This window comes from Panthera leo, chromosome B2 (genome assembly GCF_018350215.1).
Source record: "Panthera leo isolate Ple1 chromosome B2, P.leo_Ple1_pat1.1, whole genome shotgun sequence".
NCBI lineage: Eukaryota > Metazoa > Chordata > Mammalia > Carnivora > Felidae > Panthera > Panthera leo.
The window spans coordinates 128,883,925-128,909,252 of NC_056683.1; the positions used below are offsets into that span (position 1 = coordinate 128,883,925).

Genomic DNA, 25,328 nt, shown 5'->3' on the forward strand with positions numbered 1-25,328 from the left:
TCTCTTCAGCAAATAGTTTTGAATTAATTGCAAAAGACTTTCTTGAACAATTGTCACACGAGAACTCAACTTTGACGTGCTCTTGTTATTATAGTCTAAAAAAATATTTTATGAAAGTTTAATGTTTTATAGTTGAATGGACTAATTTAAAAATATGTTTACTGAGGTAATAATGATATTTCACAGACTTGCCTGATTGTGAGAATCACTTAGTATGCTTGGGAAAAATACTCTCTTCTGGGCAACATATTCTAGAATAGCAAAATCCATCTTGGAGTGGGGTCTCAGAATCTGCATTTTGAGCAAGTATTCCAGAAGGCTCTTAATGTGAGAAACATCCTCTGGAGGTTAGCAGTGTCTTAAAAAATGGCTTCAGATGAAGACTTTCTCTTCATTAACAATGTGTGACTTCTCTTGACGTGAAGTAGAGGTTACAAAATGTCCAGTTCAAACACACTGATGTTCTGTACCCAATGCCTTGATGAATTTGGTCATTAATATGTCCTATTCCTGAGCAAGTATTCCCATTGTCAAGGACAATTTTGGCAAAATCACGTTGCCAGAAGTTTTTTTGCTCTTACATACATTTTGCTAATACTACAGACTGCAAAATAATTCGTTTCCCGCAAGAGTTGGGTTTCAGGTAAATACAGTTACATTCAAAGGGAAAGAAGCTGTCTGTAGAATGGCAATTGCTGTTTAAGGAAAGGACCCAGAATTTTGAGTCGGTTGCCTTTTTAGGAAGACACCTGTAAACTTCATTGGAGGTGGCTGTGTGCTAATTAAGGAGGAACCAAAGCGACAGAGCAGGGGCTGGATTAGAACAGGTGTTTAATAATGCGTGGGGTGGACTGTAAGAAAGATTTTAGTCAAATACATTTTCTAAAAAGGAGGCCGAGACCTTTTCTCTTTTAGAAATGTGGGCAGCAAATCCTGAAAACTTCAAAAGGAAGCAATCATTTATTTAGAAATTCTTTTCATATGTTCCTTTTGGAAACGTTTGACTCTTTATTTTTGCCTGTTTGTATTTCAGGGGTCTTTTCCTTTTCAACGATGTGCCTATTTTGCAGTACATTGCCCAGTGTGAAGTAAATTCCAGTCTTAATTGGGGTCTCTTACAAGCTTTTTCTGAAGGGTTTCTGAGCCTCCCCCGGGAAAGGCCACTGTTTGCCCAAGGTGTTCTGAGGAGGGCCTGCTGAGCATTGCCCTGGACCTTCCTTCCAGAATAAAAATGTTTCTGACCACACAGCTGGGTAGCCCACAGGACTGAGAAGGGCAACGTGACAGGATGATTCAGGATCGCAATTGCCGATTTCATCTATTTAAAGGGATTCTGTGTTTTTCAAAATTTCTTCTACATCTGTGAAGTTAACTTGTGCTGACCTGCCAGGCTGGAGGAGACAGCTGAGGATGGAAACTTGGAATAAGCCAGAACGAGTTAACTGAGCTCATGTTGAATGTTCTGTGTGCCTAACAGAGCAGTGTTTCATTTTCCTCAAGTCTACTAAAATGGAATTATATACATATGTGCGCAACTAGTGTTCTGTCGCTTGGAAAGTACTTGGCTGCCAGTTTTTTAAAGAAAACATGAAAAGAATAAAATCAAACTGGAGATTTTTAAGAAGGATCTAGAACTGCACACTTAAAAAAAACCCGAGTCCCCTTTAGTCATCAGACCACGGAATGTCACAACACACGGACACCTCATTTTTCAAATGATGGTGTTTTAATTAATAAGGCCATTATAAAATGATCCTAGCAGAAGCCTTTAAAGAACTTTTCTTTTCCCCTCTGTTAGGCAGGGCGGGGTAGAGATGGGGTTGAAAGCTGTGTGACATTTTCACTTTACCTTCAGTGTACGAATAGACTCCGTAACAGATAAGAGGAAAAGTCTGTATTAGTTTGCTATGGCTACCATAACAAATTACTACAGGCTGGGTTGGCTTCAACAACAGAATTTCATTTTCTCACAGTTCTGGAGTCTAAGAACTCACTTAGCACTTAGAAGTCCAAGATCAAGGTTTGAATTCTTCTAAGGTCTCTTTCCTTGCCACTTTCTCCCAGTATCCCCATATGGTCTGTGAACCCACACATCTATCCAGTCTTACTGTTGTTCAAGGACACCGGTAATTGGATTAGGGCCCACACATATGACCTCATTTTTAAAGACCTTCTATCCAAATACAGTCACATTCTGAGGTACTTGGAATGAAGACTTCAATATTTGAATTTGGGGGGACAAAATTCAGCCATTGCCATTATCCTTCAAACAAGTTTACAAACTGAGATCCATTCACAGTGGCCCATAAACACATTGGATCCATTGTCTTTTTTTCTGGTTTCTTCAATTGCACTTCTTAACAGACTATAGCTTCTTTCCTGCTCGTCTTCAACGATGCTACATATTCGGTTAGACATGGCCGGAGTAAGAGGATGCATCGAAGGTGTTTTTTGGCAATGGCAGCCAATCAGTGTCACTAGGCAGTGCCACTTAGGAGATAAGGCATGGAATATAAAGAGAATAAGTGGTAAAATTAGAAAATAGTCTATGTGAACACTGTGTTTCTGCCATACTTGTATAAGAAATAATTACCTTGTGAGTGGAGTACCAAATTGAGTAATGCTAAGAAAAAAAAATGCTTATGAAGATGCTAATCCAGTGTGGTCAGCAACTATATAAGTACCACCTGACTAGTTTTTTATAATCTTCTTTGAGATCCCTGAATGTGAGGCACACTATTTAGAGAAATGCTTTATTCCCAAATGTCACTACATATATATATTCCTCTTTTCTGTGTTTGATTTTTTTTCTTACTCTGTATGCTTTTATTATCTTAGATGTGTTTGATATCCCGCAGAGTGACATGTTTCTTCACAAAAAGCTGCTAAAATAAGAAATAAAATGAATAGGGATGCTAAAGAAAGATAGTGTTAAAACACCTGTCAAAGTAGAGCCAGAGCAAGAATGTTCTTGCCAGAAAATGCAGCAGCCCCATTGAACCAGGTTGGTAATTCAAGGATGATTCACATGTGACTAAACACATTTATATTATGTCCCATACACTTTGCAAAGCACCTAGCCAGCTTTCAATAATGGCTTCCTATCTCTTGCTGAATTTCACAGGAAACTCTTCACTGGGATGGACAGACTGGGTGGACTTATTCGTCTTGTCACAAGACATGAAGATAGTGCTTCAAAAACACACCCACTTCCTTGAGGTCCCAAATTCTTTAATTTACTTGGAACAGGTCCCTCGAGCCCTGTAAACACACCAGTAAGATGGGTGCGTCAGAATCCTACGAACCTAGATTCTCCCTTAAAAGGGTTTAAAACTCTCCAGTCACCTAAGAGATTACTGTGTTTAATTTTTTGGCCTCTTTTGGAGCAGGAGTTTCCTAAAAGTAAGTTAGACCTTGAGATGGCTGAGATACGAGGCATTCCTAAGAAGCTGCATGCCAGATCCAATAATCTTTTGGGCCCTGATCTGAATCTAAATGGTGACGGAGTAGGAGTTGGGATGTGCAGGAATTTTCAGTTAAACTCCACACCCGTTGGTTGTGATCCTGTCACTTTGGTTTTTTAACATAGCAGATCAGAATAGGCCAAACACTCATTCTAACAACGTTCGCAAGTCACAGAGTAATGGTGTTCTTCCAAGTGAGAACATTTCAATGGGATTCAAGCTCGGCATTTCAGATTCAAAGCTCAGTATCCTAAGGTCTAAAGATGAAGGCTTACTATACACAATGGAAATAACTAATAAGGATTTAAGGAATAATGACTTATGGTGTTGGTAGTGCCATTCCTACGTTGTTTTCATTGCTGGGTATCTCGTCCCAGGGGCAAAAAGAAAGAGCATAAGGTTCCTGTTAGATCGCAAAAAGGGGATGGTGCAGAATAAACAGAGGTCCCCTTGATTGTGATTTCTTAGCCAGACCAGTAGATGATGATTCTCAGTAAATATGAGTCCTTCAGGACTTAGGAACTATGTTGAATTTAAAGGTGGCCTTAACACTAAAGAATCTGAGGTTAACAGAGTCATGAAACGGAACTTTTTTTTTTTTCTCCTCAGATTTTGACATTAGGCATATTTGGAAACAGGAGTAAAACGCAACTTCCTGTGTTTGGCCACTATAGCAACACTTCTTAAACAGCACAGACTTAAAAAAAAAAAAAACTAAAGGCAACAACAACGTGTAGCTCAACTAGGTGTAGACAGTTCACTAAGTGAATTTTTGACATGGTTCAGTAAGGATTCACCAAGTAAACAACAGGTCTTTTGAATAAAATAGGTTCTTTTGTTTTTAGTTTTTCACTTTACTTTTTTATTTTTTGCAGGTACAAGCGTAAAAATAAACTGTGCAACTTCCCAGCTGGTGGGAAATAGAGCCAAATCCAGTTCTAGTGATTCTCTCCCAGTCTTGTAGGTGATGTCAACCTTCTTGCTCTGTGACTCCCCCCAGGGCACTTCTGCTGTGGGCTGATGGCAGTTTCCCTTGGGTGCATGCTGGTTCTCTGCAGCTCTCAGCAATTGTCCTGAGACCAGTGGAGAACACAGGTGGCTCTGTGCAGGAGTCCATTTTGTACAGGGTGTTTTTGTTTTTCTGGTGCCCTCTGGAAGACCTGGAAAATAGCTTTCAAAGACATTTCACTCTCCCAGTTGCTCCAAATTGTAAATAACCCACTTTCTATGATTTATTCTCCTCAAAACCTTTTAAGAGTCCCCTTTCCACTTGATTGTGTAGGAGGAGGAAAAAAAGTAGTGGAAGACATTCACCTTTCTTGAATATTGGTGACTCAGTACGACCCTTTGCGGGTATTTTTTCTGTTAACCCTAGCAACAACCCAAATGGTAAATTGTATTATCCCCTTCTATGGTTGAGGAAGAGACTATGAACAAGGTTGAATGACCTTGCCCAAGATTACCAGCCAGGAAATGGAAGAACAGATTATTAAATTCAAGTCTTTCTGAGCCCAAGGCCCATGTTTTCTCTCAATGGTACTTACAGGTCTATGTTTATACTTAAAATGATTTTCTTTGTCTCTTTCTTTCTTTCTTTCTTTCTTTCTCCCTTCCTTCCTTCCTTCCTTCCTTCCTTCCTTCCTTCCATCCTTCCTTCCGTCCTTCCTTCCTCCCTCCCTTCCTCCCTTCCTTCCTCCCTTCCTTCCTTCCTTCCTTCCTCTCTTTTAGCATATACTAGATGTCACCAGGGTGCCAAATAAGCTAAAGAGTAAGACAAAAGAAAACATTTTTGTGCTTCTCTGGGAGCTTTAATATAGAGCACGGTAAGAGCCACTCATTTCCCCATTTGTGTTTGCTCCCCTTAAGATACTGGTGTAACAGGAGACATTTGATTCTCCTTGAAAGGTGAAGTTGAAAGGTGAGATAGGAGAGGTGGTATTTTCTGTTTAGAATGGAACAAAACCTTGCTGCTGCTGCTTGCCAGTCTTAAAAAATGATTCCTTAGTCACTGAGCACATTACATTGTGTGGTCAGGTCTCTGCCACCACAACGCTGGGCTGCTGTGTGAAGGGCCTTGTAGCTCTATCAGTTTCTGATGTAGTTAGTGAGGCAAACATCTGAAGTATCAATACAGGGCTAACCCTTCATAATGTTATATTTTGACAGAATTTGATCTCAGGTTAAAAATACGGCTTTAGAGTTTTCTGTGTGGTTTCATGTTTTCTAAGAGATTCAAATTCTCACATGGAATGCCCAAAAAGAATGGAAAAACAAATGCAGTTTGGACTTAGTGTCAGTATAGTGGGACAAGGTGCCTTTCCAGTTTCTTTACCATGAAACTAAATTGGCTTTCTGACTCTTCCAGTTAGGAGAAAGAAAGTGAAGACTGAGGAAACATCTGAATTGCCTAACGTGTTTAGAGAGAAGGAAGAAGGAAATGTCAGTGTGGGGTGTGTGGAGGGGTAGCTCGTGAAAACATTAATTTTCGCCACTCGCTGCTATCTAAAAATACAAAATTCTTCAAAGATTATTTCACGTATAAATCATTCCAACTGTTTTTTTTTCAGTTGTTTGTCTTTGATGGGTTGTCATTTTAAAATTACACAGTAAGCAGCAAGTAAGGCTTTGTTCACCTGAAAAATTTGTCAACAATGTCTGTACCATTCTTATGAGTGTTAATCATCCTTCCTGCTGGCTTTGATATTTTCTCAATTTCAAACTTTAGTGTTTGTTATGTTATCTTTCAAAATATTTGGAGCTCTGCAGGAAGGCCCTGTTGGAAACAGTTTCCTCTGTGTGAAAAATCTGAAGACCTGTTAAAATAAATCATAGCCTAGTTAGGCCAGGCCTTGTACATGATTAACAAACATTTGTCTACGACTTAGTTATTCGTTTTGTAAATATTTAGTAAGTACCTTCTGTGGCCTTGGGTACAGGGTGGGGGTCCCACCAGGAATAAAACTCTTTTGGTGTCTGTCCTCATGGGACTCATGATCTAGTAGGGAGCACTATTCCTTTTTCTTCATGTACTTGCTCCCTGAAGAGACCATCTTTTTTTTTTTTTTTCCCCTACTCGCTTAAGAACAACAACAATTAAAAGTTATTTTTATGGCTTCTGGAAAAGTTGATGAATTGCAACTAGCTACTTCTGAAGTTTGGTCATGGGCTTTTTTTTTTTTTCCATCATTCTAGTACACATCGAACATTCCTTCAGGCCAGCATTGCAAATCTTAATAAAAATTATATCAGAGAAGAATTTTGGAATAAGCAGGTTGGCTTGATGGGGGCCCTCACTGGATTCAGAGGCTTTCCTTGCGGCGTTGTACCCATGTCCCGCCAGAACAACTCGTTCTCGAGAATGCTTGCTTGCCACACATGGCGTTTTAAAGAAAGAAACCAAAATAGAACATCTTGTAAGTGGGAGATCCTTAGTGACTGTATGGGAGAAAAAACTAAAATCAGCCCTAAAGGCATCATTACTATAAAATTATTTTTAAAAAAAACAGCTAATGGAATTCTCGCCCCTCCCCCCTGCCCCCAATCCCTTCCTGTCTTTCTCTGTCTCTAGAGAATTAGGTGTACAAACTAAGGAATGTTAATCCGTTGCTTTTCAGTGACTTTTAAATGGTTTCCTGCCTAATTTGGACAGGGTATTTCTACCTTTTAAGCAACATTATGAAACTAGACTAAATCTCCATAACCCTCAAACGGCCTTGCCTTGAATTTTAACACAGAATGTAGAGAATATTTCATGCCATGCCTGTCCCAAGAACTAATGCTCACCTGCCACAGTCTGGGCCCCTCTAGCCACTTACTTTCCCTGTGCTCTCACTGTGTGCCATGTTTCTGTTTTGGAATAATGGCTACTTGAATAATGTCAGCCCATCTCATAGACTGTAGGCCTCCTGAGGGCAGAGTTGCAATCCATTTTGCTCACCATTATAGTCTCAGTGCACTGCCTTGTCTGTAATAGTTGCTAAATACATTAATTGTGAATGAATGACTATATTCTACAATGCACAGGGTTTTTGACATCCTCATCTTTTTGTAGACCTCTCCTTCCTCCTTTTTTTTTTTTTTTTTTTTGTCTGAAACCCACCTCTCCTTGGCAACACTTCCGTGGTAACTCTGTGATGGAGGTTCTGCTCTGCCTCACCCCTCACCATTGACATTTGATCCACTCCCGACTGCCATTCCTGCCTGCCTGGCTTCCAGTAGTGCGTGTATTCTCGCTTGAAGTGCGTGCTATCCTGTGGAGTTCCTCTTCACGTCTCTGGTACTGTCACATCCTGACTCCTAGCTCACTTCCTCACATTCATCAAATGAGGGTCAGGCTCTCCTTCTCCACCTGGAGTCTCCTTATCCTGGATGAAGGAGAAGCCCATCCCCGCGTGGCTAGTCAGCGCGCTCTTAGATTTCCACACTCTCTCCCTTTAGGCTCTTTCCCCTCGGTCCATAAACATGCCAGAGTATCCCCCACACTTGGTGATTTTAAAACAAGTAAACTAAACTTTTTCTCAGTATAAGAGAAGTCCAAGGTTCTTCATTACGTACAGCCTACTGCCTTCTAAATGTAATCATTCTCTAGGAGTTTACCTCTGGCCCTCCACTGCCGCTTTTGTTTGGAAGACTCCCCCAGATAACTTCAACATCGACTTCCCGCTCGTGTGCCAATAATGTATTTCTGACTGTCTGCTGGCCATCTTCCCTTGAATGTCCTGCCAACACCTGAAGTTCATGGTGCCTGAACACAAGCCATAGGTCTTTCTCCAAGTCGCCTCTTGACATTCCACCACACCTCAGAGAGGTTCAAGCTGTAGAATTCTTCGTGACTTCTCCAGATAGTTCCCCTGTCTCCTCCCTTCTTTTTCCTCAATGTCCCTTGGATCCATTTATCATTTCTACTTCATTTTCACTGCTCTCCAAGTTCAGATGCCTGGTTGTTGCAGTCACCTCTTAACTGAACTACAAGGATATAAATCTGGGAGCCCTGGGGATTCTTTATGACGTAAATTCTCCTCCCAGCAAGGCTGCCTGACACCGTATAAGCCTGTAGGTTTCATTTCTGCCTTGGGTAGATAGTCCAGAATTCTGCATGTGGCCACCGTTCTCTTCACAGATACCAGCCTTGGTGACTTGGTGTGACTGTTAGGAGACTGTTGGACTATAGACAGAGTTATCACATTATATGTAGATTTTCAAGGCTCTTATTTCCTCACCAGCTTTTTAACCTAAAGATATTGGCCCAAATTTAATGGGTTATTTTATTAATACTTCTGTTACATTCATTCACAATGGGAAATTTTTCATAATTTTGCTCAGTCAGGATTTAGCCGCTTACTTAATAATTACGAAATTTCATTTGATTTGGTTTTATACCTTATACATAAGGTCTGCCAGTTTCTCCCCTTAAATTTCATCCTTTTTAAAAATTTTTTTTAACGTTTATTTATTTTTGAGACAGAGAGAGACAGCATGAATGGGGGAGGGTCAGAGAGAGAGGGAGACACAGAATCCGAAACAGGCTCCAGGCTCTGAGCGTTCAGCACAGAGCCCGATGCGGGGCCCGAACTCACGGACCGTGAGATCATGACCTGAGCTGAAGTCGGACGCCTAACCAACTGAGCCACCCAGGCACCCCAAGTTTCATCCTTTTTAAAAAAAATTTTTTTTTTTTTTGCATTTATTTGTTTTTGAGAAACAGAGTGAGACAAAGCGTGAGTGGGGGAGGGGCAGAGAGAGAAGGAGACACAGAATCTGAAGCAGGCTCCAGGCTCTGAGCAAGCAGTTAGCACAGAGCCTGATGCGGGGCTCGAACCCACAAACTGTGAGATCAGGACCTGAGCCGAAGTCGGACGCTCAACCGACTGAGCCACCCAGGCGCCCCCCCTTAAGTTTCATCCTTATGCCTATGCTCAGCAAACCGAGTGGTCATTATCTTTAACATAGAGGAAGTGAAATTCTCTTGGTTGGTGGTTTGCCCACTGGAGCTGTGTCAACCTTTTCTTCATTTTATTTTATTTATTTATTTATTTTTTTATTAAAAAATTTTTTTTTTTAACGTTTATTTATTTTTGGGACAGAGAGAGACAGCATGAACAGGGGAGGGGCAGAGAGAGAGGAAGACACAGAATCGGAAGCAGGCTCCAGGCTCTGAGCCATCAGCACAGAGCCCCACGCGGGGCTCGAACTCACGGACCGTGAGATCGTGACCCGAGCCGAAGTCGGACGCCCAACCGACTGAGCCACCCAGGCGCCCCAACCTTTTCTTCATTTTAACAAACACAGTATAATCTCCACACGCCATGACCTGCTCCCCACTCAGACTCGGGAGTTATAGGAGATGATTAGGGTAGGGGAAGGAAGGTAGAATGTTGATTGCTTCCTTTTTTCTTATTTTTCACTTCTGCAGCAGCATTCTTGCTGTTCCCAAGTAGAGCCATCAAATCTGTTCATCGTACTCTTTGCTTATTGTGATACCAGTGGTATTTGAAACTTGAAACGCATTTATTTTACAATAAAAGTGATTTTCCGTTTGCAAAGTGATCCTTGTTCTACTCAATCACGTTTCTTCAGGGCCCCAATACAAGTGATATTATTTAATCTGTTAAATATCCTGTAGCAAGTCTAGGGGATGTTGTGCATGTCAGAGCATGAGGATGTCATACAGCTGCACAAACATACTCATTCTTCAGGCCTATCGGCCACAAGTTTAAGCTCTGAAATTCTTTGTCAGTGCTTGCAGACAGATGGAAGTCTTTAGTAGCTTTTCCCCGTGGGGGTTTAAAAATAATGGCTGCCTGTATTAGAAAAACAAGTTAAAAAACTGATGATATCAAATTCCTAAAACTAATACTATGATAAATAAGGATTATGGGCAATCAGAAGACCATAGTTAGTATCAGTGAAGAGCACACTCTGTCTGCAACCAGCATGAACTTACCCGGGAAGACATTGGGATTGTTTCAGAGACAAAACAGTACCTGCCATCATCCTTTGGAATAGTCCAGGGAAGCAGCCAGAGGTAGAACTGAGTTATTGTTCGTTAGGGTTTATGTCTTGCCTTCTCTTAAACTAGCTCTCCGTTCCCACCTATGTCCCTCTGTTCCATTTTGTACAAAGGATACTCTTGGAGGCAAACTATTTCCTTTAAAGCCCAAATACCAGCTTTGTGACCTTGGACACATTACTTGGTTCTCTCTGGGCTTTACCTTCCTTATTTATAAAGGGGGAATGCTAATAGCACCCGCTTCACAGGGTTGCGTTGGCAGTTAATGAGGCAATATTCATAAAGCACTTAGAACTGGTCTTAATGTGGCCTGAAAGATCGATACGTTCAGCACAAATCAGTATGAGAATCGTAGCGTTTTTCAAGTTGGAAAGGAGCCTAGAGATCATGTAACTTAGTCTCCTGATTTCAGCAATGAAATACTGGGGTGCCTGCCGAAGGTCACAGGGCTTGGGACCCAACCCTCTTCTTCACTTACAGTTAGTTAACCATTGCGGTTGGATCGTTGAAACCCAGAACGTTAACTGAAATTTATTGTCTTTTCTAATTCTGCACTGTCTTTGCTTTTTGTTCTGCCAAAAGAGTCTTAATGCCCTTTTAGAGCTACCAGGAGGTGCTTCCGGCTCCCCAGTCATATTCCAAGGAGGACAGGATCACGGAGTGGGGACAAAGGCCTGGGTCAGGAATCACATGACCTAGATTATGTCTTTGCCATTAGTTAATGATTTGGAAAGCCACATAGTCTTCCTAGGTCTCAGTTTTTTCACACATAGGTTTTTAATATACATAGGATAACGTAGAACTCCTGTGTTAAACACAGCTGTAGTTCCCAGAACGAACACTGTTGTACTCAAGTGTTTCTGTGGATTGCATAGCTCAGAACTGCTGCATACCCTAATATGCAGAGTAAAAATAAACACAAAGCTGTCATTATTTCCAGAAAATACACTGCTTCTCCACCTTTAATCTTGCATAGGGGATCTTCCAATTTAGCGGTTTCAGGTCCATCTCAAAAAGATAGATTAGCTTTCCCGCAGATCTGGTAAAGGAAAGGAGGTGCTATTTGCGTTTTCCACATAAAGAAATTAGTAATGATATCCTTATACATAGAAGAGCTTTGCATAAAGCTCGTCATTGTCAAGGGCTCTGTCGTCTTGGGTCTTGCTAAGATAGCACATTTCCATTTTGTGGCTAGGTAGCTTTGCTTTGGATAGCTCATGTATTTAGATGAATGTCACAGACATAAAGTTCAGTGAAAAAGGACAGACACGAAAGAGTAATGCTGCATAATTCCACTAAGTTGAAGTTCAAGAATAGATAACACCAATCAGTGGTAATAGGGGTTAAAACAGGGGTTATTTGGGGGATGGGAGAGGATGGGTATTGACTGGCAAGAAGCACAAGAAAGGTTTTCGGGTCTGGAAATGATTCTAGACTTTGATCTGGATGGTGACTGCTTATACAAATTCTTTTCCTGCCTGTATGTGTACCTAAAAATTATTTTGAAAGAGCTCCATAGTATTAATTTGAATGACTAATCTTACTCCAGGTCCCTTGACATAACATTATAGCTTCTGGAAATTGGCAAATACAGGGTCAAGTTATGAGAGCAGTCTTCCTCCAGGGGGATTAATATTCCTTCTTTTTCCTCTATTGATAGCAGCATTTTTCACATTCTATTCTTTTTCTTTAAATATAATTTCTTGTTTACATTCTATTCTTTTTGCTCTAAATGGGTTTTAAAAGATGATGGCTAAATAATTTAAAAACTATTTTTAGCCATGATCACTACCTTAATGTTGATTATTTTTTTAAGCTGTCAGCCGATGAAAAGCAATTTTTTCCCCACACCAATCAAGATCTTTTCTAACTCTAAAATTGCATTATTCTATGATTTTAAGTAATGGTATATACATTGATATACAGAAAGTTCACTAATTCTCTAGTTCCTTTGTAAAAATTTTCACGTTTAACCATTTCACATGTTCAGACATGACCTTATAAGTTTGCTTTCGTTTTTTTCCCATAAAGACATACCATGGGTCTATTCTGAGCAGAGCAGAATGGCAATGAGAACGTTTTTCTTGGCTTTACTTTAAAAGGTCAGCCATCCTTTCAGGCCGTTCCCTCCTTGATTTCCACCAAAATGTCTACTGATCTTTTTTGGTCCCTGGTCAAATCTCTTACTCCCTGTGAAACAGTCCCCGTCACCTCAGTCAGCGTTTACTGCTCCCCTCTGGGCTCCCACATTTGGGCTCTGCTTCCTTGTTACACTGCCTCCCCACCTGCTGGCATAGCTGAGCACTGATCACACCTGCTTCCCCAGCCATCCTGCAGGCTCCATAAGGGTGAAAATCCTGTCTCACTGTGATCTCCCAGGACCTTACATGGTGGGTTCTATAGCCCCGAGTTAAAGCAGGCCTTGCCATGCCGTGGTGAAGCGGCTGTCTCTGCCTAAAATCCAAGCCCCGCCACCCACACAAGTGTGTCACGTGAGGAAGACACTTACTCATTATCATACACACACACACTGCCAAATACTGAGCTAGATATTTAGTCTCTGGGAATCTCACCTGTCTCATCTCCAAAGTGGGACTAATAATAATCTCTGTCTCAGAGCTCTTGTGAGAATTAGCATGAGCAGGTGCAGGTAAAGTACTCAGCACAGTGCCTGGCACGCAGTAAATGCTCAGTGAATATTACTGATTATCAGTTAGTGCTGACTAATTCTTGCTTGCAGGAGGGGATGAAACTCATGGCGGGTCAGTGGCTGGTTCTTGCGGGGTACCTGTTCATCAGCCCTTTCACACCGGCATGAGCTATGGGATTTCTGTTCCTGAGTTGTGCCGTTCGCTCTTGTCCCATCCCCAGGAGTGCAGGGGAAAAAATGGATAAGAAATACATCCTCGGTTGTCATGAAAGAAGTTTCAGTTCTTTAAATCTACTTTGATTCCCAAATAAAATTCTATTATTGAAAACAGTTCAGCTTTAATGATTTAAAAATAAAGAACAAAGAACTTTTTATTCCCAGATTTGTCATTCTATGTTAGCAGTACATGATTCTAATCCCAGCATGGTGTGTGTGTGTGTGTGTGTGTGTGTGTGTGTGTGTGTGTGTGAGAGAGAGAGAGAGAGAGAGAGAGAGAGAGAGTATTGGGGGTATGTTTGGATCTCCTCTCTCTGTATGGCCTCGCAGTAAGTGGGAGTGGATACTTCTGACACCATTTTTCAAGTCCCATTATCTACCCTTTTGAAATATGTTGAGTATCAATTACCTTATATGGGTCTATTGTGTGCTTAAAAAGTGCTGAAATAGCAATTTAATGACCTGTAAATACCTCTTAGTGATAAAATACTAGGAATTGAAAATATTGATAAAAAGAGATTTTAAAGAGAAAGATGGGCAATCCTAAAGCATAGTAACTTCCACAACTCCTTTGTGCAGAAATTTTTACTGTTAGTAAAAGGCAGTACCCTCTAAGGTCTCCCTACAGCTGATATCCTCACCCTTAAGCAGCTCTTAAATCCTCACCCTCATGCACCTCCATGCTAGCTAATGCCACATTTATAAAAATGAATGCTTTATGGCACAAAAACAGACACACAGATCAGTGGAACAGAATAAAAAACCCAGACATGGACTCACAACTATATGGTCAACTAATCTTCAACAAAGCAGGAAAAAAGACAGTCTCTTCAACAAATGGTGTCGGGAAAACTAGATGGCTACATGTGAAAGAATGAAATTAGACCACTTTATTAGACCATACACAAAAGTAAATTCAAAATGGATGAAAGACCTAAATGTGAGACAAGAAACCACCAAAATCCTGGAGGAGAACACAAGCGGCATCCTCTTTGACCTTGGCCATAGACACTTCTTACGCAACACGTCTCCAGAGGCAAGAGAAACAAAAGCAAAAATGAACTACTGGGACTTCATCAAAATAAAAACCTTCTGCACAGTGAAGGAAACAATCAACAAAGTGAAAAGGCAACCCACGGAATGGGAGAAGATACTTGCAAATGACATATCTGATAAAGGGTCAGTATCCAAAATCTATAAAGAACTTATCAGACTCAACACCCAAAAAGCAAATAATCCAATGAAGAAATGGGCAGAAAACACAAATAGACACTTTTCCAAAGAAGACATCCACGTGGCTAACAGACACATGAAAAGATGCTCAACATCACTTATCATCAGGGAAATACGAATCAAAACCACAATGAGATACCATCTCACACCTGTCAGAATGGCTAAAATGAACACCTCAAGAAACAACAGATGTTGGCAAGGATGCAGAGAAAGGGGAACCCTCTTACACTGCCTGTGGGAATGCAAACTGGTGCAGCCACTCTGGGAAACAGTATGGAAATTCCTCAAAAAGTTAAAAATAGGCGTGCCTGGGTAGCTCAGTCGGTTAAGCATCTAACTTCGGCTCAAGTCATGATATCATGGCTCGTGAGTTAAAGCCCCATGTCGAGCTCTAGGCTTACAGATCAGAGCCTAGCGGCTGTTTGAATTCTGTCTCCATCTCTCTGTCTTTGCCCCTCTCTTACTTGCATGCATGCACGCACACACTCACTGTCTCTCTCAAAAATAAATTAACTTTTTTTAAGTTAAAAAAAATGAATGCTTTATTTTAAAATAGTTTTAGGGGCACCTGGGTGACGCAGTCAGTTGGGCATTGACTCTTGATTTCGGCTCAGGTCATGATTTCGTGGTTCATGGGTTTGAGCCCCATGTTGGGCTTTGCATTGACAGTGGGAGCCTGCTTGGGATTCTCTGCCTCCTCTCTCTGCCCCTCCGCTGTAAGCATGCTCTCTAAATAAATAAATAAATAAATAAATAAATAAATAAATAAAACTTTAAAATAGTTTTAAATTTGTTGAAAAGTTGTAAAGATAGTGCAGTGAGAGAGAGTTCTCACATACCCCCCTACTTAATTTCTTCTGTTGTTCATCTCATGTGTGAGTTGAATAAATTTGTTACAACCATGGAACAGAGCATTGGTACATTACTGTTAACTGCCTATTTGATAAATTTCTGTTTAAATGAAAAATAAAACCTGCTCGTATTCTCTGAATTCTCAACAATTGGTAATGTGGAGAAGTCCTATTAGGTGTGAGCTCATTCGGTAGGAAAATAGACTTAGCTGTGCCATTTAAAATGTCTATGTTAGAACAGCTAATGACTGTATTTCACAATATTAAAATATTTAACGATCTAAAATATTTTGAAATATTTTAAAATGTTGATCTCAAGTGTGAAAAAGAAACTTCTGGTGAAGAACAGGATACTCTTCTTATCATGAAAGTTGATCCAAATTAGCCTTTAAAACAGTCAGGAAATTTAGACTTTCATCTGGGATTTGCCTAGCAATGTGTTCTCATCTACATGGAAATGCAAAATTCAATGGAACCGGCAGTATTCTGGGTGTTGGGAGGAGAGGAGAGTTTATGTTATGTGCATACTACTCAAAAGCAGTGAAAATCCCCTACACATTCATGATTTAAGAGAAGTACAATGGCGGTGCGGCCAACTGTGCCAACATATGGTTCCTGATTGCAAATATGGTTTGCTCTACTAACCCAACAATTACAAAATTACAGGTGAATTTATTCAGTCAGAAAAAAAGATATGCATATGTGTGCACTGCTCTGGTCATTGGCACTGGCCCAGGCCCTTTCCAGAGTAGAGGTAAAGACTGGAACTGTAAATGCATAATAAAGAAAGATAACAGCAGTTAATTTCTTATGCAGCTATGAATTTAACATTAAGGCTTTAATTCTTCACTCACTCAATCTCTCCATCTGTCACCTAGAAAACTATGTAATTTTTCTTTTGTTTATTTTTGTTTTCAGGAGAAAAAGTAGATTATTCTTCAAGGGTTTGGATCAAAAGCAGAATTTTTATGGAGTGTCAGGGAACTGGATATGTGGCTTGAAAGAAAATGGGAAGTGGATGTGTGTCTCTAGCCACAGAGACAGATTTGAGATTTAGACTCTCATTCCTATATCTGTAATAGTCAGCCCTTATATGTTTCACAGCATTTAAATTGTTCAAAAGTAAGCCCTTCAGCATAAAATCGCAAAAAAAGAAGAAACACCATACATTCAGTTCCTCCCTCGGCTTACCCCTTCTTTGAGGAAGTGAAATAAAGAAGGATTTTACATTTTCACTCTGGCTTAGCTTCAAAATCAATCTGTTTCATATTTCTTCCTGTCTATTGCACTTTGGCCAGTATGAGCAGGGTAAAGTAGGGTCAGGAAACATATGAAAGAATCAGTCACTGCAGGATTTGCATTTCTGCCTGAAATTAGGATAGATATTGCAGGAGGGAAGAATGGAGTTTATCGTTCAGTTCTTGGAAGAAGCCCATAAGGATTTAGGGGTTGGTGTATGTTGATTGTCTTTTGTCATTCAGTTTAAGATTTTTCTTGTTCTGGTATGTCAAGTGATTTAAAAAAAAACAAAAAAACTTTAAGTTTATTTTGAGAGACATAGAGAGTGAAGGAGTGGAGAGAGAGAGGGAGAGAGAGAATCTCAGGCAGGCTCTGTGCCTTTTTTTTTTGGTCATAAATTCATTTTGGCTCCTTTAGAACTTCATATACATGGAACCACACAGTATGTATTCTGTTGTGTTTGGCATTTTTCTCAGCACAATGTTTTTGAGACACATTCATCTTTTTGTATGAATGTATCAATGGGTTTTTATCATTATTATTACTGCTGAGTGTTATTTCATTGCATGAACAGTACCATAATTTATCCATTCTGGGCTGCTTCCAGTTTTTTGTCATTAAAATTTAATGGTTAGAATAACATAAGCCATCATTGTCTTCCTTCTGTTTTGAACTTCCTGCAAGGCAACTTAGGGTTTTGGGCCTTTTTTCTGATTAAGAAAATGATTAAGTCACTAAAGATACATTCTACCACACACAATACCCACCTTTCCATACATTTCTTTTTTTTTTTTTTTTAATTTTTTTTTAACGTTTATTTATTTTTGAGACAGAGAGAGACAGAGCATGAACGGGGGAGGGTCAGAGAGAGGGAGACACAGAATCTGAAACAGGCTCCAGGCTCTGAGCTGTCAGCACAGAGCCCGACGCGGGGCTTGAACTCACGGGCCGCGAGATCATGACCTGAGCCGAAGTCGGCCGCTTAACCGACTGAGCCACCCAGGCGCCCCAATTTCCATACATTTCTTATTGTTAGTGAAAATTACCAGTTTATTTGAAGCTGAAAACTTTTTTTTTTTTTTTTTATGCAATAGGAGCAAAATATAATTTTAGCACCATAAAAATTAGAATTTAGGGGCACCTGGGTGGCTCAGTCAGTTAAGTGTCCGACTTCAGTTCAGGTCATAATCTCACAGTTTGTGAGTTTGAGCCCCACATTGGACTCTGTGCTGACAGCTGGGAGCCTGGAGCCTGCTTTGGATTCTGTGTCTCCCTCTCTCTTTCTGCCCCTCCTCTGCTCATGCTCTGTCTCTCTCTCTCTCTCTCTCTCTCTCTCAAAAATGAATAAAGTTAAAAAAAAATTTTTTTTAAATAGAATTTAGCTTCTTGGCACTAAGTTTTATTTTGTGAAGGAGAAACTATGGTTTTAACTACACCATAACTGTAATATTCATTACTGAGACTGCCATACTAGCCTCTGGAGGAACATCCAATTTCAGGAATAGAACAAAACCTTGAATTGCGAGTAACTTGCTCTGCGAATGTTCTGCAAGACAAGGAAACATTTCTAATAAATTTTAACTTGAAAAACGAGCGATGTCTCGCAATACGAGTAGAATGTGACACTGGATGTCAGATGATCCCAACTGAGCCAATGGTTCTTGAAATTTGCTTTGATATACAAGTGCTTTGGATTACAAGCATGTTTCTTTCTGGAATGAATTATGCTCGCAAACTAGGCTTTTACTACTTAGAATATTCTGTTCCTTCACAAAACATCGATGTAGTTGCTACAGATGAAATCAGCTGTGTTTTGCAGGCCTTTATTTGGCCCTAGCTAGTATGTAAGTCTCTTGCTTCTCTTCTATTTCTCCAAAATGATTATCTGAGGGGACTGTAATTTCTGATTGATTGATTTACTGACTGATATCAGGGGAGTTCTGCCCCTGGGAAGTGGGGCAAAATAAACTTTACGTGAGATTCCAATTAAAGTGGCCATGCTTGCTATTAAAGTACAGGAAGAAACACATGATGTTGTTTCAACTTTTTATTACAGCTGTTCTCTGACTTTATTTTTCTTTATACAGTTGATGGACTTGACAAAGCTTCCATAGCAAACTCAGATGGCCCAACAGCAGGCTCCCAAACACCTCCCTTCAAGAGAAAGGGGAAACTCTCCACCATCGGTAAAATCTTTAAGCCTTGGAAATGGAGGAAAAAGAAGACCAGTGACAAATTCAGAGAAACCTCAGCAGGTATGAATATCATAACTTTGTTAAAAGATGAGTTGTTAAATCTTTGAAAAGATAACCAATTGTGTCGTATAAGGCTTTTTTCTCCCAGAAAAGAAAATCCATATTTGAAATGAAATTAGTTAATTTAAAGATGAAACAACCTAAGAGTTCTGATTTGCCTCCTTTTCCACTCATTGACTTTCAAATATATTCTTATTCTTAAATATATACTTGTAAATTCATACAGAAAACTAGTGTGGAGGAAGGGAGAGGTGAAATAGAAAATTAGAAGCAGAAATGTTATTTGTCAACATTGTAGCTGAAGTATCTGTGTGCACACACACGCACTATTGTCTGTGTACTTAGTTCCAGCAGTACAATCCTGTTTGTTAACTTAAAAAACTTTATTTAATGTCTTTTTTGAATGTATTTGTTCTGTGGGCAAAATCTAAATGGCTGTTTGAAGGAAAAGGGTTGCTGTATTTATTGTTAAATTTAAAATTTCCATCATGCCTTTAGGACAAGTAAATGGTTTCTTTCCTAAGGGAGTCATAACACTGCTGGTGTGAAAATTTATTATAATTATTTTGTGGGTTTGTTATACTTTAAGAATTACGTTATTTAGCACCTTTCATGTTAAACATTATTTAACCTTCGTGTTAAAGCTTCATGTGGACTCATGGAAGAAACGGGCTTTAGATCTTGGGCCAGAATTAAGCCTAACTTAAACAGGTGTCCAGTATCAGTGGGATTATCTTTAAGGTAGAAAGCCATTTATCTCATGATAGAAGTTCAACTTTCTCTGTGCTTGTTGTCTAATACAGTCCCTTCATCAGAATTCCTCATTGCCCCAAGGTTAATATTGTCATTGTATGTGCAGGGTCACAGAGCATATCTTACTGGTCTGTGCTGACATGAGAGTTGGCCTTTAGTTCTAGGGCAATGAAATAAAATAGAAAATACCTCAGGGGCCCTTGGCTGGCTCAGTCGTTAGAGTATGCAACTCTTGATGTCAGGGTTGTGCATTTGAGTCCCATATTGGGCGTAGAGATTACTTAAAATCTTTAAAAAAAGAAAGAAAGAAAATACGTCAGATAGCACAAGGGTATGGAATTGGGACATTCCTAACAAAATTGTCTCTGATGCATTTGCAGCTATATAACTTCTTTGAGCACTTAATGTTTAAAAAGATATAATGATACTGTATCTGGGATTCATGTCAAAATAATCCTGGAGGTGGGGTGAGTATAGATGAAAGAAGACTGACCACAAGGTGGTAATTGTTTAAGCTCAGCGATGGGTAACATGGGGTTTATTATTCTCACCTCTCTACTTGGAGATATTGGAAATTACTATAATGAAAAGATAGAAAAAAAGAGAGATTTGGTTTAGGGGGCAATGAGATTAGCTTGGTTATTAAATTTTCTGTAGTTTCTAATTGACTTCTGGGATGAGGAGGCAGTGGGAAGTGGACAGAGTGCTGTGCTGAGGACACCTGGGTTCTGATATTGTCCTTGCCCCCTAGGGGCCATGTGACCTTGGGGAAGTCAGATCAGAGTTGAAGGAGTTGAATTCTAAAGTGCTTTCAGTTCCAAATTCTGTTGTCTCCTTCTAACCCCTGGCTGGGTATCTTGTTCTCCCTTGTTCTTCAGTTGTGAATGGAACCATACTGGTCTTCTTAATTGTCCCCCTCTTGGATTTCCCTAAGCACTGAGAGAATATGGCTCTTCAGGCGACCATGGCCACCCAAGATGGGAGTGGGGCTCCAGGGAGTAGTAGTGAGAAGATACTGAGAAGGGAAGGTGGAAAGAAGTGTCTTCATTTGTCTAGCTTGCCCTTTACTTGAATCTAGGCTGCTAACTTCTCTCTCCCTAATGTAGAAAGGCAGCTACCAAGAAATTCTCCTTCACTTTTCTTTGTCATCCCTTTTTAATTATTTTAACGGTAGATAGTCTGTAACCCTGAATATTTAAGATTAGTCCTTTTAAACAGCATTAAGTATTATTTTATGTTATCCCATCTTTATTGAGGATAGCCTCCCCATCTTTGTCTTCTGTTTTCTTTTCAGATTCACACAGGATTTTATAGAAGTGTATGTAGCTCCAAGGAGTTATTTGTGGATACTATATTCCTAGCTCCTAAAGCTACCAAAGTGCATTAAAAACCTGAAAAAGTTATTAGATGTCTTTCTCTCTCTTTTTTTTTTTTGCATCAATATTGTGACATAGCAGAATAAAAACAAGCCAAATAGATGTGCTAACAAATCTTTGTGAATTTATCTGCTACATTTATTTTTGTCCTTTCTTTTTAAACCCATATTCTTAATAATATTTTACTTGTATTTCATGTTATGAAGTGTCCCATTATAAAGTATTTTATTATCACCTTATATATATATGCTTATTTTAATGCTGAGCTTTATGAAGTGTATCAGTAAAGGTTAAAATACAGGGAGGCACAAAATGGTATAACATATGTTTTATTCACATTGAGGAAAGATGTCACGTCCTCAGGAAAACTGATGCATTTGGAAATAACCAAGAGAAAGGTGTTTTCTTCTTTAATAAATTGTCCCCAACAATGAGCTCTCATTGTTTGGATATGACCCAGGCCATGTGCTATCTGGCAAACTATAAAGTACACCGTAGGCACATCCCACAATATGTCGGGATCCGAAAGAAGATGCATTTCTTCCAAGAAAAGTAAATCTTCTCTGTTTTTCCTTCTCCTAAACTCCTGGCATTATAGTCGCTTGGATGTGGATCTTACTGTGTTTCACTACACAGTGACTAATACTGCTTTTCCTAGTCTGGGTTTCTGTTGTAGGATTTTTAGTTGGTAACGGATAGGATGCAACAGTGATTTATCAATGCCATTGTAATAAATGCCATTGTAATCATATGGTGGTGGTAGTTAAGAAGGCTCTTATTCAGAGCATGGGGCATGAGACTCTTGATCTTGGCGTTGTGAGTTTGGGCCCCACGTTGTGTGTAGAGATTACTTAAAAATAAAAATCTAAAAAAAAGAAGAAGAAGAAGGGTCCTGTTCTCTGCCTGCTTTGGTGGTCCTTGAGTGTCAGCTATATTTTGGAGGGCCGTCCTGCTTGGGACTGTGCCCTGACTTCATGTTCTCTGGCCTTATTTTAAAGTGGAAAGTTACCTGTATCTTCAGCTCTGTTTAGGCTGGTCCGTAGGCCGTCAGCTTCTAGGATAGGAAAACAGTCCTCTTGGCATTTACTTTCCTCTGGGGCCTCTTTTCATCATCTGGGTGCGAGGGCCCTTCTCTGGTCTTTATAGTTACATCCCTTCTGTGTCTTTAGAACTCAAAATGTCATTTATACTTCTTTTCCTACACAATAATTTCTTCCTTTTTTTTTTTTCTTCCTGTTTCTCTGGGGGTGGGGTGTGGGTAGTGGCTGAGGCTCCTCCCTCTGGATCTTTAAACATGCTTCCATCTCCCCAAAGCTAAGAACACAAACAAATCCTGTCTAAACACAGTTGTTCCTCTAATTTCTGCATAGTCTGTTACCATCAAGAGAAACATCTTGGGGCACCTGGGTGGCTCAGTCGGTTGAGTGTCCAACTCTTCATTTCTGTTCAAGTCATGATCCCAGGGTCATGGGATCGAGCCCCATGCTGGGCTCCACACTGAGCATGGAGCCTGCTTAGTATTCTTCCTCTCTCTCCGTTGCCCCTCTCTCCTGCTTGCATTCTCTCTCTCTCTCTCTCTCTCTCTCTCTCTCTCTCTCTCAAATTAAAAAAAAAAAGGAAAAGACCAAACATCTTGAAAATACAGCCTGTGTCACTGCTTCCACGTTCTCTCTACAGGGTCATTCCTTTCCCTCTGCCATCTGCCCCTGTGTCCAGTGCTCCTCTGATGACATTCCAAGCCTCCCAACCAGGAAATTCAGTGTCATTCTTTCATTGCCACCCATTCCAAACTCTGCAACATTAGCCATCACTGGTTAGTCCTTCCTTGATTTACAAAAGATGTCATTATCTTGGTTGTCTTTGACTTTCCTTTCTCTCTCTTCTTTTCTCTTCCCGCCCCCCCTTCTCATATCCCCTAAACCTTTTAAGGCATTTGCAATGTGTCTTAACCCGTCTCTTTCTTTGAATGTGCTTTTCTCATCTCTTCTCATATCTTCCAAACCAAGCCTCCACCCAAGACCTAGCCACATCTACCCAAGCACTTGATGGGTAGCAATGCCTGAGGAGTGCATGTTAACCCCAGATCCATTCATAAGTTCTACATATATCACTGAAAATGTGATGCATGCCAGGCACTGTTCTGGAGCTGGGTATTCTTCACTGAGTGAGTAAGCAAGGTTCCTGCCGCTCCTGGAGCTTTCATTCTAAAGAGGTAACGTGCTGATAGCTGCTATGAATGAACACAGAGTGAGGGAAGAGGCAGTGGGAAAGTACTACGTACAAAATACATTCCCATGCAAAACAGATCCTTGCCAATCCCAGCTATCCATGCTGTTGCAGACATGGCTTTCTTTGGCATCCTGACTTTGAACCATGGAGTCCTTTGACTTTTCCTTGCCTCTTACCATCTTCTACGTTCCAAGGGTTCCAAAACCTTTCATGTGTTTTCTCCTAGTGCAAGGTCTCTACCATTAGCCTTTCTTCTCAGTCCCCATTGTCTGATCCTTATCACTCTATTATGGCAGGTAGCCTCTTTGCTGTATTTAGGTATTAGCTGTACTAGCTGTAGAAACCTACAGAATGCTAGAGAAGGTAGGGAGAGGTGAGGTTCTGGCAGTAAAACTGCCCACAGGGGGACCTGACCCAGCTGGTGAGGCTGACAGAGAAAGTTCAGGATGCCAGGAGCTGCCAGGAATCCCAGAGTAACCACAATGATAACTTCCCAAGCCTCAGGTCAGGCAAATAGAACAGTGGGTATTTCAGACCAAAATGTCATGTGTTCCACCCAATAAAGTAGAATAACAGAGCATCCTGGAGAGTGAGAGTGGGGATCTGGGCAGGCTTTAGTAGCCAGGGTGTTCTTTACTAGGTGGTAATATTCATGGGAAGATGGTGCCGGCTATGCAAATAGAAAAACTCACAGAACTCCCATCCTTATTTTTCCAGGAACCAGGAAATAGAGCTGGTAACTAGGACAGGAAGTTACCAAAGGACTGAGGACGTAAACTCAGTGTATAGAGTGGAAAGCAGTGTATGGGTTTTGGGGAGGGGTCCCCTCAGACCCCAAACCTCAGGTGCAGGAGCTCCTGTTGCTGGAAAGGCACAGCTCAAGAGCGAGGTGGCCAGAAAGAGCGAGGCTTCTTGTGGATTCGGGGAAATAGGTAGGCAAACTGTCCACCTTCGCCCTCTCTCCTCTAGCTCATCTTGGATTCCACCATGAAGGAATTTTCCTCAGGTGGAACTTGGGTCCCATTGCTTCTTGCTCAAAAGTATGACTGACCCCATATTGTTTCCTAAGTGAATTCCAGACTCTTCAGCTGTCCTCAGCGTAACCCAAACTGACATTTCCCCTGATTTTTCTCAAATAGTCACTTATATTGGCTTTCAGTCATGCAGGGTCACTTACTGAACGTGCCCCTAAGCTTTCTTGTCTCCAGGCCTTTCTTCCTCCCACAGCTACACCTGGGGGAAATACTATGTCATGCAAGGGTCATGACACATCTCTTCTTTCTTAAAGATACTCTTTTTTGGGTAACATTTATTTATTTTTGAGAGAGAGAGTGTGCAAGTGGGGCAGAGACAAGGGGAGAGAGGATCCAAAGTGGGTTCTGTTGCTGACAGCAGTGAGCCTGATGTGAGACTCAAACCCGCGAACCGGGAGATCATGACCTGAGCTGAAGTAGGACACTCACCGACTGAGCCACTGTGCCCCTCTTAAACACATTCTTCACCTTGATTTTGTATCAGCTGAATACGAACCTTCCCTCCTTTTCTTGTGATTCTTTCAAAATATGTATAGTTTGACTTCTCTAATTTATGTGTCTGCTCTTAATTTGCTGTGTAAAATATTTAAGGGCAGAGACTTGCTCCCTCATTTTTGCCTCACTTCGGGTGCTTTATATAATAGTTTATACCTAGTATGTACTCTTGAGTGTGCCTTGAATTGCTTATTTATTGAATATCCACTATAAAAATACAGCACTGGATGCTTAGGACTTTGTGAAAGAAATTGAAGACTGAAAAATCATAATGAAAAGAGAAAGACAGTAAATAAAATCCTAACCAAAAGCATGTACTCTCAATTAGCACCATGTACAACTTTCAAGAAGTCAATAAAATAATGAAGGAAAATTTCTCTTTCCTCTCTTTTGCCCTTATTTTAAAAGTAAGTTATACTCCTAAATAAAGAAATTTATCTTCATCATAACCATGGCTTCCAGAGTTGTGTTGTTAGTAATGCAGAAGGAATGCCTGTCTAGATTTTTAGATAACATTGTTGCAA

At 40.4% G+C, this 25,328-nt stretch overlaps 1 protein-coding gene across 6 annotated transcripts in view; it reads left to right on the plus strand.

The window, feature by feature from the left end:
- PHACTR2 (phosphatase and actin regulator 2) overlaps positions 1–25,328 on the plus strand; it is a 135,805-nt gene that overhangs the window by 12,129 nt on the left and 98,348 nt on the right. For all 6 annotated transcript variants that reach the window (XM_042939983.1, XM_042939984.1, XM_042939987.1 and 3 more), the window contains exon 2: positions 18,750–18,917. In XM_042939983.1, the coding sequence (XP_042795917.1) occupies positions 18,750–18,917 (168 nt within the window). The remainder of the gene's footprint in view (positions 1–18,749; positions 18,918–25,328) is intronic.